Raw genomic sequence first — 19,760 nt, forward strand, 5'->3', positions numbered from 1 at the left:
GTTTACTACTATTGCAGCGTAAACACAGAAGTACTAGCGCCCGTGAACGGGGGCGTAATGGAGCAGCAGCAGGCTGGAGAAGCGGGCCGGAGAAGCAGCTGCTACAGCAGCAGCAGCCGCTTCTCCGGCCCGTGTAGTGATCACCACCTCCCCTCCGTCACTATTTAAGTAGAACAATGACTAGAGCAGAATTAAGTTGTATTTACCGGAGATGAAGTGTAGACTGCGAATTCTGTTGTAGTATGATGGCTCCCCCAGTCCATTGGGAGTGTCTGCCTGCGCTCTTTTCATTCGGTAAACGACTGAAACGTACATCCAACGATTTGGAATGCCTCTGTGTGCAACCGGGAGCACAACAAGTCGTAGGCATTGTTTAGATTCCAAAAATAAACTAACTAAAAGTACGCTCTAAATCACCCGTTTTGTCATGTAGTACACGAGAGCAGCTCTGTTTTTTGCCAACCACCGTGCCCGGATGTAGCTCTGACATCACGCGTGAACTACCCTATATAAAGCAGGATGCTCCAATCATTACACATACGCCACTTTGGCTAGCAGTGAACATGTCCAAAACCATTCTGTTTTGCAGTACCATTAAACACATTTCACTTAATTGTTTGTTTCGTCCTTTGTGGATGTCCATCGTCATGTTCATCAGGGTTTTTATTCTGTAGTCCAGTGTCTCAATCTTTAGCATAGATTTACCAACTCCAAACCACGGGAAAAGTGAAAGTCCTATTTTATTCACTGTGCTCCAGTGCTTATGTTCAGAGGGAACTTTGGAACCCCATATGGGATCATGGAGTTGGAATCCTGAGCTGGAGCTGATCTCTCTTCTCCTCCTATTAGCGGAGTGATGGTCCTTAACAGCCTGAGCTGAGATGATGATAGTGTGGTCAGAAACAAACACAGGTGCACATGTACCTGACCAGCTGAGGGGCAGTGATGGGTAAATGTTGTTTCCACCACACACAAACCATCCTCCTTCTGTAGGTATAGATGCCCACGCTACATAGTCCCGGGTTAACGTGGAGTTTTGGAAACAGATCAGTGAGCCTGGCACCCGTGTACCTGGCCCAGTTTCTTGTAGCCAGGTTTGAAGGGTGACAGTATGCACACAGGATGTTTATCACCACGGTGCACCTGGGCCTTCAGCTTCCTACGTAGTTTCTGACTTTCTTGGTGAAAGGGAAGATCCGGGCGGTGTTGTTGCAGGTGAAAAATAACTTCACATCACAGTATGATCCATTCAATGAGTGTATGCATGCCCTGTGATTTGCAAGGTGCAAACACAGGTACGAGGGCAGTCCTCAGGAAACACGTTCCGTCTTCTGCTCTTAGCATACAGGGTGGGTTGTCTGGTTGATTTGGGCATCACTGAGCATACGTAGCAGTTACTCATGTTCTTCTCTTCAGCCAACATCGTCACATACATCTGCCACAAGTTGTCTGGGTGATGGTCTGGGAGATTTTCCAGCCAAATCTTCATGGCAGTGGTGTGGATGAACCTCTTTCCCCTCTCACTCAGCGGATCTGAACTCAAACAGATAATGCACGCAACAGCCACAACGCAAAGGAAGCCCCATCTCCATTGGAACCCCTCTTTTGCTAGGTTAGCAGAGATGTTAATTTTACCCAGGGCTCTAAAGAACAGGGATCAGTTGGTTTCTTCACCGACGTTGAGACGAGTGGTCCTAAAAAAACAAACCCCTGTGTAATCGGACTTCCCCATTGTTCCAACCTAGGTATTTAACACTCTCTGTAACTTACAGTGGCTGAGGTGAATCCAGGAAGGTCTTTCAGCGATCTTCACAGCTGTTGGTGTGGTCAGGAGCACTTGGTATGGTCCTTCCCACCTTGGGCTTGCCCAATCCTTCCTTCTGATGACTTTGACGAACACCCAGTCTCCTGGTCTCACTGGTCACAGAGTTTCCCTGTCACTACTTACCCGGTCAGGTTAGCTCGACTAAATGGTAAGCGGCACAGCTTCTGATAGACTTTCTCTGGTAATAATTTCCTCTTTCTTCTGCAGTAACTTCAGCCCTGACGTTCAGACCTTGACCGGTCCTTCAGCTTGTCGATCCTCTCTAGTCTGTACTCTCAAATAAACATCTTAAAAGTGTGCTTTTCTTCCGTTCGAATCTGCATGTGGGCTACACACTTGAAAAACATGACAGAAGAAGGCTCTGGCCAGAAAAGCCCAGCATATACCTTCGGACGGCAGTTAGACGCACAGCAGGAACAACTACAGGCGCTAGGTTTAGCAGTTAATTCAACGCATGAACAGCTCCAGCTAGTAGCCGCTCAGCTCGGCCAGCTCACGGCGTCATTCATTTCCGTGTTAAGTCCGCCTGTCACTCAGGCTTCGGTTACTCTCCTCCCTCCAGCTGAAGCGTCTGGGGAAGATCCGCTCCCAGAGGGTTCGTCTCCGAACCCGGAGAAGTTCTCAGGTGACAGCGGGGATTGTGGTGGTTTCATTTTCCAATGTAACCTCGTCTTTAATGGATCTTCTCGCACATTTTCTACTGACCAGGTTAAGATTCCTTACATATTACGTCTCTTATTCGGTAGAGCCTTTAGATGGGCAGAAGCTCGTTTTCCTGATTGTGATTCGTTTGGTTGTACCTTCCAGGAATTTATTACTGAGTTTAAGACTGTTTTTTGGTGGAAATAGACTCTGTACAGCAGTCTCGGACTTTACTCTCTTTGAAACAACGAGGAAGACGTGTATCTGATTTTTCTGTTGAGTTTTGCACTTTTGCTGCTGCCGCTGGTTGGGAAGCCAAGACGTTAAAGGCAGTATTCTTTCAGACTTTGGATAAAAATTTAAAGGATGAGTTAGCCTGAGTCAAGGAACCTAGTACTTTTGAGGGTTTGGTCGCTTTAGCTATTCGTTTGGATTCCCGCTTATGTAGTCATAACCAGGGCCAGTCTGAAAGACCCGTACGGTCTCTAGGTTCACCACCGCAGTTATCTGGTCCCAGCAGCTGGGGGTAACGCCATCGTCACCTCCCGAACCCATGCAGATAGGCCGTGTTCACTTAACAATGTCGACTTGAACCGACTTGGACCAAGCGGGCGAAACGTAGGAGCTTGTATTGCGCGCGTACGTACACTACCGCGTAACGGACACACGCAAACTGATTGTATGTGTCGATCCGTACATACACTATTCAAAAGCATTGCGGCTGTACGGCTGAAGGCAATGTTTCGTACGATTTTCCCTTGACAAGCAAAGAACGTCAGCAACGGTTCTCAGGGAATCAGTGCCTGTATTGTGGTGTTGATGGTCATTTTGTCAAGTCTTGTCTGGTGCAGCCAAAAGACCGGGTCCGTTGTCTTTAGTGGGGAAGGCGGCGGACAGTCATGTTAATTCCTCCCCCTCATCTTGTATTGACTCACCGTCATCCCGTTTCTGCCTACCGGCAACATTAGTTTTCAACCGAGACAGTTTTAACATCGACCTCACTTGTGTCCCCGAGCAGTATCATGGTCTGCGATTAGTGTTTGGTAAGAGTCGGGTGTGCTCACTCCCTCCACATCGCTCTTATGACTGTGCCATCGATCTGCTACCCGGGGCTCCGCTACCCTCCTGTTGCCTCTACAACATCTCGAGATCTGAACGTCAGGCGCTCGAGAAGTATATAGGTGAGTCACTGTCGGCTGGATTAATCCGCCCTTCCTCTTCTCCTTTAGGTGCAGGTTTCTTTTTTGTAAGGAAGAAAGATCGATCCCTCCGGCCTTGTATTGATTACTGAGGGCTAAATCAGATAATAGTTAAAAATAAATACCTGCTTCCCCTGTTGTCTTCAGCCTTAGAACCAGTTCAGAATGCTGTTATCTTCACCAAGCTTGACTTGTGTAACGCTTATCATTTGGTCCGGGTTAGAAAGGGAGACGAATGGAAGACTGCTTTCAAGACTCCATTAGGTCATTTTGAATACTCATACTTATGCTTTTTGGGTTATGTAACGCCCCAGCTGTTTTCCAAGCCTTGTTGAATGAAGTTCTCTGGGATTTTTTGAATGTTTTCGTATTTGTTTATTTAGATGATATCCTGATTTACTCCAGCAGTCTAGAACAGCACCAACAACATGTCCGTCTGGTGCTACAACGCCTCTTAGAGAATCGTCTTTTTGTGAAGGCTGAGAAATGTGAGTTTCATCAGCGCTCCTTCCTATTATCTCTGTCTTATTTTGGAGGGTGGGCAAGTTAGGTCCGACCCAGAAAAGATAAAGCCAGTAGTTGAGTGGCCTACCTCGGATCCTAGAAAACAGCTCCAGAGGTTTTTAGGGTTTGCTAACTTCTACCAATGCTTCATTAGAGACTATAACCGGATAGCTTCCCCTCTGCACGCCCTCACCTCCATTAAGGTTCCGTATGTCTGGAGCCCGGAAGCCGACGCTTCCTTTAACAAACTTAAGACCAGGTTTTCACAGGCTCCCATACTTATTCATCCCAGCAGTCTGAATCCGAAGGTAAATTACACCCATATGCTTTTTTCTCTCATCGGCTGTCTCTAGCCGAACGTAATTATGATGTGGGAGACAGAGAACTGCTGGCTATTAAGTTAGCGTTGGAGGAGTGGCGACACTGGTTAGAGGGATCCGAGCAGCCCATAATCATCTGGACCAATCATTTGCAGTCTGCCTGGTGTTTAAGTCCTCGTCAAGCCCGCTGGTCATTGTTTTTCTCCAGATTCAACCTCACCATAACCTATCGCCCAGGTTCGAGGAACATTAAACCAGACGCCTTGTCTCGTCAATTCACACTCCAAGAACACGAGAGAGAACCAGCCACTATCCTTCCTCCTTCATGCACCGTGGGTGCATTGCATTGGGAGTTGGAAGATCGCATTAACCAGTCGCTGAAGCTTGACCCGGATCCTGGAACTGGCCCGCCTGGACTGTAGTATGTACCCAGATCTGTGCACCCCGATGTGCTTTGCTGGAGCCACGACTCCAAATTCTCCGCTCATCCTGGAATTTATCGGACTCAGTCTCAGGTGTCCCGAAGGTTTTGGTGGCCGTCCTGGACTAATGACGTCCGAGAATATGTTCAAGCCTGCCCTATTTGTGCCCAAAACAAGGCCTCTAATCAACCCCCCTCAGGTCTTCTCCAGCCACTTCCTATTCCCAAGCGCTCATGGTTTCACATCACCCTAGACTTCGTTACCGGACTCCCTATGTCCCAAGGAATGACTACTATCCTAACCGTCATTGATCGTTTTTCTAAATCGTGCCATCTCATCCCCATTCGAAAACTGCCCAACGCCCTTCAGACTGCCCAACTCCTGATTAAACATGTATTCAGACTCCATGGCATCCCAGTTGATATCCTTTCTGACCGGGGCCCCCAGTTTGTGCATGGCTTAGCCTACTACTATGCATAAGGGTTTCTATATTATTAGGCGCCCGCCTATGCATTGAAAATGCATGGCGGAGCCTGCTACTATCCACCTAACAAGGGTTTCTTTATTCCATTTTATTTTTCCGTCACCGTTAATACAGGCCGAACCGTAGGGTCTACCCCCACAAACTATAAATTGAAACGTGCGTCTTGACATTGTGAAGTGTTCTTTTTGTACTTGACGCCATTTCCAGTTACCCTGGCAACAAAATTAACCAAAAAAAACCACTTCTTCAACACAGTTGAGGTCTCCATAATTCGGAGCTATACATGGCATTGATCTTGGTTCCTTGGGTTAGGTGTTTGGCTGTCAACCAAGAGGCTGCAGGATCAAAACCTGGTGTGGCAATTTCAGAGGTTTACATTTTTACCCAACATTTAATTTTCCTTTGGGTTTAAATAAGTATTTTTGAATTTAAATCAATACATTTCACCATTTTCTGATGCCTTTAACATTGTTATTCACATATTTAACTTTTAACGTCTTCAACACAATTGAAATCTCCATAATTTAGAGCCATGCATGGCACTGGTCTTTGGTACAGTGGGTTAGGTGTTTGGCTACCAATCAAGAGGCTGCAGGATCAAAACCATTATGGAAATTTGAGAGTTTTACAATTTTACCCAACATTTAATTTTCCTTTGGGTTTAATAAGTATTTTTGCATTTAAAACAATACATTTCACCATTTATTGAAGCCTTTAACATGTTTATTCACATATTTAATTTTTTCATGCTACATTGAAGTATTTAATCATGTTTTAATAACACCAATTTTCCATACTGCTTCGATGCAGACCTTCTCCTGTCGGCTGGTTTTGAGGAAGACAAATCCTTTTCACCTTAGACCAGCAACAACCCCAAACCCTCCCCATTCATTTCCTATGGAGAGGTTTTGAAAAATGCCATCTGCAAATCCAAAACACACATGTTTTCATGATTTTTTTACGCCTCTATTCACATTTTTCCAGCAAAAACCCATAGATTGTCTTGTTCCTCGATCCGTTACGAAATAAACGCATAAAGAATTACGTCTCTACCATTAACCATTACCATAAAGTATTTTATGTATTTTTTTCTTAATTTATTTTATATTAATACATAACCTCCTCCTTTTCCTGTCAAATCCTGCCACAAGCATTTCGCTGGCTCTCCTTATTATTGAAAACTTTGTAATGTAATGAGAGGTCAGGGACATCCTCCATCGGGATACAATGGCACCTTTTGAGACCCCCTGCATTGGCTGTGATGAATGGAGGAATCTGAAATTCGCACAGTCACTTCCTCTTAACATTTTTTAATTTTCCAGTGATTATCAGCCATGAGTCACTTTCCCATTTTGGATTTCACATGCTTTTCTTATTGGCCCTGGCCTGGCAGGACCAGGAACTGGCAGGATGCCCAGACGTGCCCCCCCCCCCCCCCGGCCAATACAGCACTACCCACCTGTTGGAAATGACGCTACACACCATTTTGGTCAAATGTTGAGTTCTGGGCCCAGATTTGGTGAGGCTTAGTTGCTAAAGAAGGCCAATCTGACCCATGGCCTTTGGTGAGCTTTGGTGACATTAAGTATTGGCACCCGTTTTGAGCCACTTCTCAGTACAGGATTTGGACCAAACTAACAGAGTACCATCACCCGGTCATACTGGACACAACCATGTTAGTGGCTAACGGTTAGCATGTTGCTAACCGGAAGTAGCTCTAGGAAGGTCTCACCAACTTCTGCTTCACAGAGGCTGTGTCTCATTCCGCCTACTTCTACACTTCGAACACTTAGTTTTAAGTATATAGTGTAGATAACACAAAAAGTCAGTGCACTGAAGGTACCCGGATGACCCCCTAAAAACGGGCACAAAATGCAGTGTGTAATGATGGACCCTACTCGCGCTAAACGGACGCCATCTTGACTACAAAGCGGAAAGGGAGGGGCTAGGGACGTCGGGAAGATGTTCCCATTTTGAAAATAATGGCGGACAATTCAGCCGAGACAGCCGGAGCTGCGACACCGCAATCATATAAATGTAAGTAATGGTGGTAATACGAGGCATTGTACTCGATAGGTGTTTGTAAAGTACACGAACATACCTCATGTTCAGCCAATATTTGGAGGATCCTGTGTTGACGTCGGAGGCGATATATTTTCCACATGCTGTGAATGTAAACGTTTGTTATTTGTAAACAAACGCCGGCATATATTTTTGGCGGGCTGAAAAATTTGCGTTCACGTGTGTTGCGTTCCTCACGTCATCCCGTCATTTCCGGTAAGCGTTTTAACTTAAGTGTTCCTTTTGGAACACTACTAACGGTCGAAAGTGGGCACTACGGCAGTAAGTGGTCAGTGCACATCAGCAGTGCACTGACGGAAGTATTCGGAATGAGACACAGCCCAGAGTTTGTACTTCCTTTAGTAGTTTGTAATGCCTTTAACATTTTTATTCACATATTTCATTTTTTCATGCTACATTGAAGTATTTAATCATGTTTTAATAACACCAATTTTCCATGGTGCTTCGATGCAGACCTTCTCCTGTCGGCTGGTTTTGATGAAGACAAATCCTTTTCACTCAGAAGATTTAATTTAAAATCCCCAAGCGATAAAAGCCTACGACCAAGGAACACAGAAGCTTTGCGGTTATGCGCACCACTAGGCGGGCGCCTTCTTCAATTTTTTCAGAAGTTGAACATTTTTAGTTATTTATTATTATTGTTAGTTCTCATATATATGAGTAGTTTATGTATTGACATTTAAGGAAGGGAGAACGCAGGTACACTACATTCAAGCCTGCAATGAACTGAACTGAATCGTTCTTAGATGCCGGTTTTAAGTTTCCTTTTGTTTCAGAGTGGTAAGAGTACACATCTATTTAAGTTATAGACTGAAAATAAGATATTTTTCATAATCCAAAATTAAACTGTTGAATTCTTTATTGAAGCTTGTGTTTAATCAGCTGGGTTATGTGCACTGACATTATCTTTGGCCTAAGCTCTGAATGCTAAGGGTAACTGTAATTGGTTGTTGGTGTTTGTACATGAGTGGAGGTAAACGGAGCTTTGGGGCTTCTTCCCATTTGTATATGTACATTTTGTGGTGGGAGGGTTAAATATGTGGAATACTGAGGGTACAGATACCATTATGTTCAAAGAACTCAGGTTAGCTACCCCCATTAAAGTCAAGGACGCTAGTGGGCGCTACACAAGTCCATCACCCACAGTCCACGTTTTAATACTCAGCAAAATTCTGATTTGAATTCTGCATAGTTGCATAGTTCCAATGACCAACTACAGGTGTGCGCCACAGGGCACCATGTAAACTCAGACATGTTTGAAAATGTGACTTTAGTGGTTTTAGCCAGGAACAAGTCAGCCCATGTACATGTGGTGGGATGGTGTTCCACCCTCCCCACTCTGTGCACCAGGTGCTAACCTGACATTAGCCAGATGGATTTCGCTCCGCGTAGCTCCACTCATCCATCTGGGACAGATCCATAGGAATGGCGTTTCAGAAGGCTGGGCCTTATCAAAAATCCTTCCATATGATTGGATAAGCCACTTGTCTGTCATCTTTATCAACGTGCTATTTCAACCACACACACCGAAGCCAACCCGTGACGCTGATGAGAGCGACGCAGGAAAAAACAAAACTTTTTTTTTAAATGTGTTTGTGGCTCTAATGGCACACGTTTTATTGACAGTGAGCTGACAGGAAGAGGGGGGAAGACAGGCGGCAAAGCGCCACGGGTTGGAGTTGATCCCAGGCCAACCGTGTCGAGGACTAAAGGCCTCTTAACATGGTTTGCACTAACCGCTCCGCCATGGGTGCGCCCTGGAAAACAAAACTTGCCAAATCCGGTCAGGAGAAGGGCGAAAACATCGTTTCCACCAACAAAGGCCTTCAGAGCCGTTCTCTGATGTTCTTTTAATGAAACAATATTAGGTAGATTGGACAACACAGAAGAAATAGCAGCATCAATGTTAACGCTTGCTTCCTCGATGCGAGCCGCCATTGTTGTCTGAATCAAAACAGTCTGACGGTCGCTTCTCCACTACGTCACATCTATGAAACTCTAGCCCTGTGTCCTGATTCACTGGACAATAAAATAGGTTGAAGAAATCACTCTCTATGGAAGATGTCCCAGATGGATGTGAGTGAAGCTTGATGGAGCGAAATTCATCTGGCTAGGGTCAGGTTACCAGGTGCAGCAAGAGGCACGCAATTGATTGGTGGTCGAAGCGGATGGCTTTTTATCTGAGCAGGCCACTGCGAGGTGCGTGTGTCTTTATTTTCTCTACAACATGTCGGCTGCCTAAGTAGTTGGTGTGCCTGATCCGCCTGGACAGGCTAAGCGAGCGGGGCAAGACTCCTCTGGCCCATTGAAAGGCATTTGGAGTTAGACGCCATTTTGATCCATCGTTTGAAGTGCTTTTGTTTTCTTGTATAGTTTGTTTCTTTATTAAACTAATTATCAAAACTAATGTGTTTGCTTTCTTTTGTTTTGTCTCACTAATTTGTTTTCTTTTGTATTGCATGTTTTGTTGATTTCTTTTTTTCAACTGTAGCTCAGGTGAAGATCCCTCTGCTCTCTGTTCCTTATGATGACCCTGGGGTGTCTTGCTGGATGAATACGTGATCAGCTGTAACTTACAATCAGCTCATTCAGAGTCAGCATTCAGGCTTTATTCCTAACTTGTCTGGTTTATCTACTCTACGCTTGGCTCTGCTGGTGCTGCTGCAGTGAAATGTGCCACGTTCCCTGTTTTAAACGTTTCAGTAATGAATGAGGCTGGTCAACAGTCCTGGACTGCCAGTCCATCCCTGCCTGCTATGCCTGTAGTCGCACAGTTGCGGTGCCGCTAGTGTGCAAACCAGACTTCTTTTTCTTTTACCTCATTGTCAGGTTATGGTGGACAGTGATTGGATTGAATATAATACAAAAGAAAAAAATCTGACTGTTTTTAATGAAAATATCCCAATATCAGCAATTTCCCTCTGGGATTATTAAAGTATTTCTGATTCTGATTATTAAACTTCATGTAATTTCCAGGGTTTATGCATCTTACAGGTGGAATACTGAGGCTGTTCAGAAAACATCCGGTGCTAAAGCCCCAGGTCTAATGGCCAATGAATCATACGTGGACACAAACCATCAAACCAACGTCGTGATCTCATTATGGTTTACCTAAAATCTATTCACAGGATTATTTCCAGAATTACACATAGACTACATGCTATGACTTACATTTAATCAAATCAATCAATCAATCAAATCAATTAATTTTATTAGTCAACTGCAATTTGCATTACAATCGAAAATTCAGTTCCAGTACAACCGTCCATAACGATTGACTGAGGCCTTGCGTTGCCAGGAACACAGCCAGTCGGCCGCTGCTAAAAAGCGCAGCCGTTAGGTGTGTTCCCCAAACTGCCCCAGACCCCGCTTTACATGGGGTCCCCAGGCGCTGCCCTTGAAACTCTCGAAGAGAGAGTTTTTTAGAAGTCCTCTCCCGCTCTTGTGGCATTGAAGGTTTCAGGGGCAGTCCCGATTAGATGCGTCTCTTGTATTACTTGTATTACCTATTCCTTTCACTTCCTGTTTTATTTTGTACTCATTTCCTCACTCTTTTTAGGCAGCTTCACTTCCTGAGTTCCTCCCTGCAATCAGGACCTGCCACAGCCTAATGCCATTCACCTGGTGTTTGTGCTCCTCTTTTGTTTGTTAGACTATTTAGTTCTCACTCATGCAGCTTCCTTTTGCCAGTTCGTCTTTGTTCTTAGACCCTAACGTTCCAGCCCTTTTTCCTGTAAGACTTAGCCTTCTAGTGTTTTTTACCCCAGCCTGAATTTGGACCTGTCTTTGCCTCCGTATTTGATACCTCTGCTTCTGCTGGATTTTTGGTGTTTGACCCAGGACTGTATTAAAGGAACTTTGAGTTTAAATCCACTGTGTCAGGTCTTGCATTTGAGTCCTCTGTTCCTGAGCCATATGACAGTACGAACTGGCCAGAAATGGACTCAGCAGACTCTGATTCAGTGCTGAACGCCCTGGATGCCCAGGGGAGACGGATCCACTAACAGGAGGAGCAACTGGCTCACTTACAGCAAGGGATTAAGAAGCTGAGTGAACAACAAGGCCAGTTCATGACCTCAGTCGCTGATCAACTGAGTTTCCTGGTGGATCAGATTCAGAGGTTTCAGCGTTCTCCTGACCAGCTTACCATCAATGAGGATCCGGCACCATCTCAGGTTAAGGAGGGTGTTGTTGCCCAGCCCTTTCGCCTTCAGTCCCTTCTGCTCATCTTGCCCGTCTGGAGAAATTTTCTGGGAACTCTGGTGAGTGTTGTGCATTTTTGACACAATGCGGCCTCCATTTTGAGCTGCTGCCCCACTCCTGCCCTACGGAGAGAGCCAAGATTGCCTTTATTATCAGCCATCTTTCTGGCAGAGCAGACCGTGGGCTACCAGTGAGTTGGAATGAAATTCAGCCATTTGTGGGTCACTAGATCTTGTCTGTCCTACTATATTACTCTCCACTTCTGAGAAAAATGTTGAACAGAAGGTTTATATTGACTCTGATGCTGATGCTAACCTGATGAATGCTCGCTTTGCAGAACGGTTAAACCTAAGGGTTGTTCCCCTTGAGGAACATCTGCAGGCCACTGCTCTGGATGGACGTCATTTGTGTTCAGTGTCTCACCACACCCAACCTGTCAAGATTACATTCCCCGACCATCATTCTGAGATGATTAAGTTTCTTCCAGCAGACTTCCCGGAGCATCCCGTAATCCTAGGTCATCCCTGGCTAGTTCTGCATAACCCAAACATTGATTGGCCCACAGGTTGTATTCTGTCGTGAAACTGCAATTGTCCCCAGAACCAATCGGGTTCTGAGAATTTTTTTTTTCCTCTGCATTAACCCAATCTACTGTCCCCCACGCCTTGTTGGTCACGCCTACATTATGCGGACCATGGAACAAATTTTGATACCAAACACAAATTACCTGAGTGAAACCAAAATGGTCTCACTTATTAAATGAATAAGCTGTCCTAACCAACATGGCACAATGAGGGGGATGACACAAACCCCTAAAACTAATAACTGCTTGCACATCTGGCTGCAACAGCTGCCTTCAAGCTTTTGCATAAATGTAAAATGAGTGCCTTACATTACTTTGGAGATATGTTGGCCTACTATTTTATGCAGAATTGTTTTAAAGGCATACTATGCAACATTTTTCAGTTAATTAATGTGTTCCATACCGTTTTGGATGATTAAATGAGTCATTTCAGGTCGAACAAAGGTTTTCTCGGCCGCCCTGGGGGTCTGTGGGGGAAATACCGCACTTGCAATTGCAAGAGCTCACGGCCCGCACACACAGAAGTCTCGCTTTACGGCGAGAACTCCATGTGTTTTTGCCCTGCCATTCACTATATGCACGCGCGAAAGCAACAACAAAGAACCGCGTGCTAACGTCAAATACACATGCAAGCATATTGAGTTTTATTATTATTATTATTATTATTTCATTTTTGTTTATGTTGGCGAGACGCTACTGCGGCGAGGCGGCGGCCGCGGCTTGGCGAGGCGGTAGCGGTAGCGTCTCGCCAACATAAAAAAAAAAATAATAATAATAATAATAATAAAACTGGCGAGGCGGCCGCGGCTGCGGCTTGGCGAGGCGGCGGCGGCCGCCTCGCCAAGATAGCGCTGCAGGAAGCTTGATGTTCATGCCTTCACTGTGTTAGTCATTGTTTGTACTGCCGTTTTTTCCACTTTTCGTTGTGTTCGCCTGTCTGCTAAGCTCAAAACAACAGCGCCTGGCTTGACGGAGAAACCAGAACAGCTGAGCATCTTTATGACAGTGCACTTTTACTTTCACCCTCTGGGGGGAGCCTCGCTGGAAAATCAACCCCGGTTGCATAGTATACCTTTAATTCAGTCACAATGGATGATCTCGAACCATGACCTGTTGAAGTTCATGTTACAACATCTCTGTAGCGTTTAAACCTGGCCTTTTCACTATTAAATTGGTATTAAATCTATATTTCAGAAGTATTATTTTGGCATCTTGTAAAAATCAGTTAAAACTGCTCTTATTAAACATATATTGAAATATGTTAAGTTAAAATTAGTAAACCTTATGATTACCAAAGTAAGGCCATACAATAAGTATACAAATGGTGTATAGGTAAATAAGTATACTATTCTTATGCACACATAAGTATAGTATAAATATGTCAAAAGTAGGTACATACATTTAGTAAATAAACTTTATTTAAGTTTTAGAAGAAAAAAACTGTGTGCTTGTCCAGAGTTATCCACTCTCCTCTGGGTTGACCTGGATCGGCTGATGTTGAACAATAACTGGAGGGAGTAGACCTTGCCGATCTTTTTTGACCTCCTGTTCCAAGAAACAAACTTGCATTAGTTTAGTGATTTCTTATTTAAGTTGGAAATGAAACATTATCTAATTCTATTTTCTGACACTGGTTAAAGTTGGGTCAGAACTGACATACTTTCATGCATGAATACAAACACTATGAAAAACAGGCAACTGGACTTTTGATCAGTTTTTCTGAAAAAGTTTCAACACCTATCCAGGAGTCATTGTCTGTCTTTATCTGAGTCTGTGCTGGATTTAATGTTCCTGTATTGTTTTCCTCAATGAAATGAACTACTAAATATTCCACAATTAACTGTTAGCAGTATTATAACAAAGTGGACAACACTGAAGCAACAAAGTTGAAGGTGGCATAAAAGTACAAAATGGAGTCAGTGGGTGTTGGGGTAGAGATTGTGCAGAGGTCTACAACTTTCTGCTAAGTCAACAGCTACAGAACTCCAAAGTTCTTGTGCATTTTAGCTTAGCTCAAAGAAAAATGAACAGTTTCTAACCAGCTGCATACAAACATTACATTAAAAAGTTCAATGCTGTAAAACCTGCCAGCACTGAACTCTAGAGCACTGGAGGCATGTTCTCTGGAGGGATGAATAATCTGTCTCCACCAGTTCACAAAGTTAGGTCCGTAAAAACATGGATGAGCGAGAGAGAATTTGAGACCCGACCTCGACCATCTCTAGGATGAATTAAAGTGAAAATCGCAAGCCTGTGTTTCTTGTCCAACATCAGTCTCTGACCTTACAAATATACGTTCTTGTAAAGTCAAAAACTTGACTTAATTTAAATTTAATGTAAAACTTTAGGAAATGTTACTTGTTACTAAGGAAATGCAGGCCTCTGACATTGAGGAAATTCATAAAAAAATCATCTAGAGCTGAAGATCCTTAAATAATTTAGAGACCCAAACTGACTAAATATTTAGCCTGATTTTACATCACAAAATAAAAAAATGTGTCTGTGTAAGTGGATGTAAAACTCTGAGTTCAACAGAATATATGTTAAATCGGTCATGAAGTCTTTCCAGCTTATGCTGGTCCATAAATTGCAGTTTTACCTCTGTGCTGTCCTCCAGCGCCTGCATAATTGCTGCCACCACCAGGTTTACAAGCACAAACTGGACCGTGACGACAAATGTGGAGAAGAAAATGGGAGAGGCCCAGAACAGGTAGCTGGGACAGTTACTGTCACCGATCCGGCACTCCCTCATGGTGTCCTGCATGGCAGAGAAGGAAAAAGTCAAAAGTGTCAAAGTCCAACAATCCAAAGTTAATGTATATTATTTAATCAGTAATTATTTATATTTTAATATATCAATATACTGAATTAATTTTGTCCTTTAAAGATATGGAAGTTAGTTTTGTTATATGGCACACTGCAATACAGAAACATAAAATAATACAATAAATATCCAAATGATTATACAATTTGAATATTTAATGATTTAATATTAAATATTAGTAGATTAATTGTAACAATTAGCACAGCTTAACTTTAACAAACAATTTCCACATGGTATGTCTAACCCTAACCCAAGTCATTCATACTTTAAGGATGCCGCTCCAGTTGTCTCCAGTGCAAACTTTGTACAGCGTCAGCAGGGCCACCCCAAAGTTTTCAAAGTTAGTGTGGCGGTGCAGGCCAAGGCACGGAAAGTCTTCAGAGCATTCTGATCAACACAGAACAACAACAAATTAATCACGTTTCAAAGGAGGTGACATTTGGACAAGAGGGCAAGAAAGCAGCCAGGGACACACCAAAGGACAAATCTCCATCAAAATGCTGAGTAAGGATGTTCTAATTATCTCCACCTTTATGTGATATACCTGTGTGACAACCCAATGGGCTTCACTGCTCATTTAGTTGGTAATATTAGCAAAACTTCACTCCAATAACATAAAGCGAGGCTCTGTTTTGTTCTTTTGACTCTACCCAAGTTTACTGAGTTCATATTCTAGATATAATTATCTTGTGTAAACAGATTCATACCAATAGCTTTTAAAGTTGTAGTAAACCTACTCCCGACTAAGATGTCTTAAGAAGTTACAGGCCTGTATCCAATCTTCCTTTCTTTTGTGAAACTATTTAAACAAATATTTGTTAATCAAGCATGTGACTATTTCCTGTTTGAAGAGCTTCAGTTATGCTTTCAGGGCTCATCGTAGCACTGAAACAGCTCTGGTGAAAGTCACTAATAATATCCTCATGGCACGATCAGCCCATTGTTTATATCTAGTCCTCAGGAGAATTCAAGAAGAGCTGGGACGATGACCGCATGGCTCAACCCCTCATGCAGAACCTCAAATCAGAACTGTAGGATGGGTCCAGATCATTAAGAGCTTTAAAAACAAGGCTGCCAGTGGAGAGAAAACCCCACAGGGATGATGTGCCCACCTCTGGAGGATTTAGTTAAAAGATATGTTGCCACATTTTATCTGTTGAGGGGCGACTGAGAGAGACCAACATAAAGAGGGTTACAGCAACAAATTATTGAGCTGATAAAGCTGATGCCATTAAAAATAAAATAATTGGCATCCTCCCAAACATGATTACCTCATCCTCAGTAAGTGAGGCAGCATTGGAGGAATCTTTAGAATCTGCGCAGTGTTTGAACTGTTTAGAAGCAGTAGAGCTTTCTGAGCTATCTAAAATTTTAGCTTCATCTAAACCTTCTACCTGTATGTTAGACCCAATCCCAATCAAGTTGTTTAAGGACATATTCCCTTTGATCGGTGGCACTATTTTAGACATGATTAATCTATCCTTAGTAAATGGATATGTACCACAGGTTTTGAAAGTAGCTGTTATTAAACCTTTACTTAAGAAACCTTCTCTTGATCAAGATGAGTTAGTAAATTACAGACCTATATCTAATCTTCTTTTCTTATCTAAAATTCTTGAGAAAGTAGTTGCTAATCAACTTTGTGAACATTTACAAAGTAATGACCTACTTGAGGAGTTTCAGTCAGGCTTCAGAGCTCATCATAGCACTGAAACAGCTCTGGTGAAGGTCACTAATGATATTCTCATGGCCTCAGATAATGGACTTGTGTCTATACTTGTCCTGTTAGATCTCAGTGCTGCGTTTGATACAGTTGATCACAATATTCTCCTACAAAGACTTGAACATACTGTAGGGATTAAGGGGAAAGCATTAGGCTGGTTTAAATCTTATCTGTCAGACAGATTCCAGTTTGTTCATGTTAATAATAAATCTTCCTCAAACTCTAGGGTCACCTGTGGAGTACCACAGGGTTCAGTCCTTGGACCAATTCTCTTTACTATATATATGCTTCCGATAGGCAAAATTATCAGACAGCATGGGATTAATTTCCACTGTTATGCTGATGATACTCAGCTATATTTATCCATAAATCCTGATGAATCCAATCAATTACTTCGACTGCAGTCATGTCTTGATGACATCAAAAGCTGGATGACTTTAAATTTCCTGCATCTAAATTCTGACAAGACCGAAGTTTTAATCTTTGGGCCAGAGTCCTCAAAAAATAAACTTCTTAACCAATCACTTAATCTGGGTGGCATTAACCTGGCCTCTGGTAATAAAGTAAAAAATCTTGGTGTTATTTTTGACCAAGACATGTCATTTAAATCCCATATTAAACAGGTTTCCAGAGTTTCCTTTTTTCACCTCCGGAATATCGCCAAAATTAGAAACATTCTGTCCAGGAGTGATGCTGAAAAACTGGTCCATGCATTTGTTACTTCAAGGCTGGACTATTGTAATTCTTTACTATCAGGAAGTCCACAAAATGCAGTTCAAAGCCTTCAGCTGATCCAAAATGCTGCAGCAAGAGTTCTGATGAAAATCAACAAGAGGGATCATATTTCTCCAATTTTAGCTTCCCTTCATTGGCTTCCTGTTAAATCAAGAATAGAATTTAAAATTCTTCTTCTAACGTATAAAGCCCTTAATAATCAAGCTCCATCATATATCAGAGCTCTGATTACCCCGTATGTTCCTAACAGAGCACTTCGCTCTCAGACTGCAGGTCTGCTGGTGGTTCCTAGAGTCTCTAAAAGTAGAATGGGAGGCAGATCCTTTAGCTATCAGGCTCCTCTCCTGTGGAACCAACTCCCAGTTTTGGTCCGTGAGGCAGACACCCTGTCTACTTTTAAGACTAATCTTAAAACTTTTCTTTTTGACAAAAATTATAACTAGTGACTCATGTTACTCTCAGTTACCTTTATAGTTTTACTGCTATAGGCTTAGGTTACTGGAGTATATCAGGAACTAATTTTCTCACTATATTGAGTTCTACTGTTCTTCAATTATGCATTATGTGTTGTCATTTCTGCTTTAACTTTCTGTTCTCTCTCTTTTCTCTTCATAGTAGGTACACCTGGTCTGGCGTTCTGTTAACTGTGACATCATCCAGAGAAGACGGCTCACCCGCTACTACCATCTAATGTAGAACAGATTACTAGATCAATGTGTGCTTCTGTGCTTTTTTGTTTCTCTTGTGTCTCTGTTCTGTCTTCTGTAACCCCAGTCGGTCGAGGCAGATGACCGTTCATACTGAGCCCGGTTCTGCCGGAGGTTTTTTTTCCCGTTAATGGGTGGTTTTTCTTCCCACTGTCGCTTCATGCTTGCTCAGTATGAGGGATTGCAGCAAAGCCATGTACAATGCAGATGACTCTTCCTGTGGCTCTACGGTTCCCCAGGAGTGAATGCTGCTTGTCGGGACTTTGATGCAATCAACTGGTTTCCTTATATAGGACATTTTTGACCAATCTGTATAATCTGACCCAATCTGTATAATATGATTGAACTTGACTTTGTAAAGTGCCTTGAGATGACATGTTTCATGATTTGGCGCTATATAAATAAAATTGAATTGAATTGAATAAAAATGTGTAGAGCCTCTCAAGATTAGTACGGCTTAAAAAGGCCTAAATTAACCTAGAAGACTGTAAATAAAGAAATACATCTCACAACTGAATCAACTTGTTTGCTGAATATAAAATCTTTGTCAAAAGTCACACCCAGATTTCTTACAGTGGTACTACATTTAAGAATCAGAGTGCTGACATTAGTGGTGGCAATCCCACTGAACAAAATGTTTTCATTTGTTAATTTAAAAAGAAGAAGTTCTGGGTCGCTCCAAGTTGCAGCAGATAGCGAAAAAAAGGACCAAGAATGGAACCCTGTGGCACCCCACATGACAGAGAAGCACTAGAGGAAGATACATTATTAATCATAAATGTGAAAGACCTGTCTGTCTGAGAGGATGTGAACCATTTAAGTGATGAGCCCCAGATACCTAGTGGGTTAACATAGTGGGTTGATTGAGACAAAATGACAGAATGACAGATGGTATCAAAGGCTGCAGTGAGGTCCAGCAGCACCGGGACAGGCACCTACCATAAATGGAAAAAGCAAAGTCACTATGCACTTTTAATTAGGGAGATGCTGTCTTATGTTGCAGTCTGAAGCCGGACTGCAATTCCCCTAAAACCCTAATTATTTTCTTAAAATGTAGTTGAGTAAAGAAAATGTCTAAAACCTAGGAAAAGAAGGGCAAAAGATAAACATACAGTAGGCTCAATTCCTGAGCTAAGACATGAGTTAAAAAAAGACAAGAGTTGGAACAGTGATGTTGAAAACCCCTGTCAACAACCTGGTGTGAAAAAAGTCAAGGGGACAATTAGTAGCTCCTATGTGTTGCCCAATTATGATCAAATGAGAAAATTATACTGGTTTAAAGGAGCAACAAGCTAAATTTCATTATTTTAGAAATAACTAAAAAAGTGTTTTGTGATGAACTAAAGGTATTTTTTTAGATGGACTATGGTATGACGTTACACACGATTTCTCTGTGTTGTTCTCCAGGCTCTTTTTCACATAGCCAGTGCGGCTGCGTGTGCATGAACGTCCATGTGAATAGCTTCCTGTCTCGGGTTAGCCCCTCCCTGCCCATAAAATGCCACCG

At 42.8% G+C, this 19,760-nt stretch overlaps 1 protein-coding gene across 1 annotated transcript in view; it reads right to left on the reverse strand.

Annotated features, from left to right (window-relative positions):
- Nucleotides 1-13,584: 13,584 nt before the first annotated feature.
- LOC105918387 (voltage-dependent T-type calcium channel subunit alpha-1I-like) overlaps nucleotides 13,585-19,760 on the reverse strand; it is a 46,208-nt gene continuing 40,032 nt past the window's right edge. The window contains exons 31-33 of the mRNA XM_036136757.1: nucleotides 15,354-15,475; nucleotides 14,864-15,022; nucleotides 13,585-13,809 (exon numbers count right to left, since the gene is read on the reverse strand). Coding sequence (XP_035992650.1) covers nucleotides 13,723-13,809; nucleotides 14,864-15,022; nucleotides 15,354-15,475 — 368 coding nt within the window. The 3' untranslated portion in view covers nucleotides 13,585-13,722. The remainder of the gene's footprint in view (nucleotides 13,810-14,863; nucleotides 15,023-15,353; nucleotides 15,476-19,760) is intronic.

Source organism: Fundulus heteroclitus, chromosome 5, assembly GCF_011125445.2.
Source record: "Fundulus heteroclitus isolate FHET01 chromosome 5, MU-UCD_Fhet_4.1, whole genome shotgun sequence".
Lineage (NCBI taxonomy): Eukaryota > Metazoa > Chordata > Actinopteri > Cyprinodontiformes > Fundulidae > Fundulus > Fundulus heteroclitus.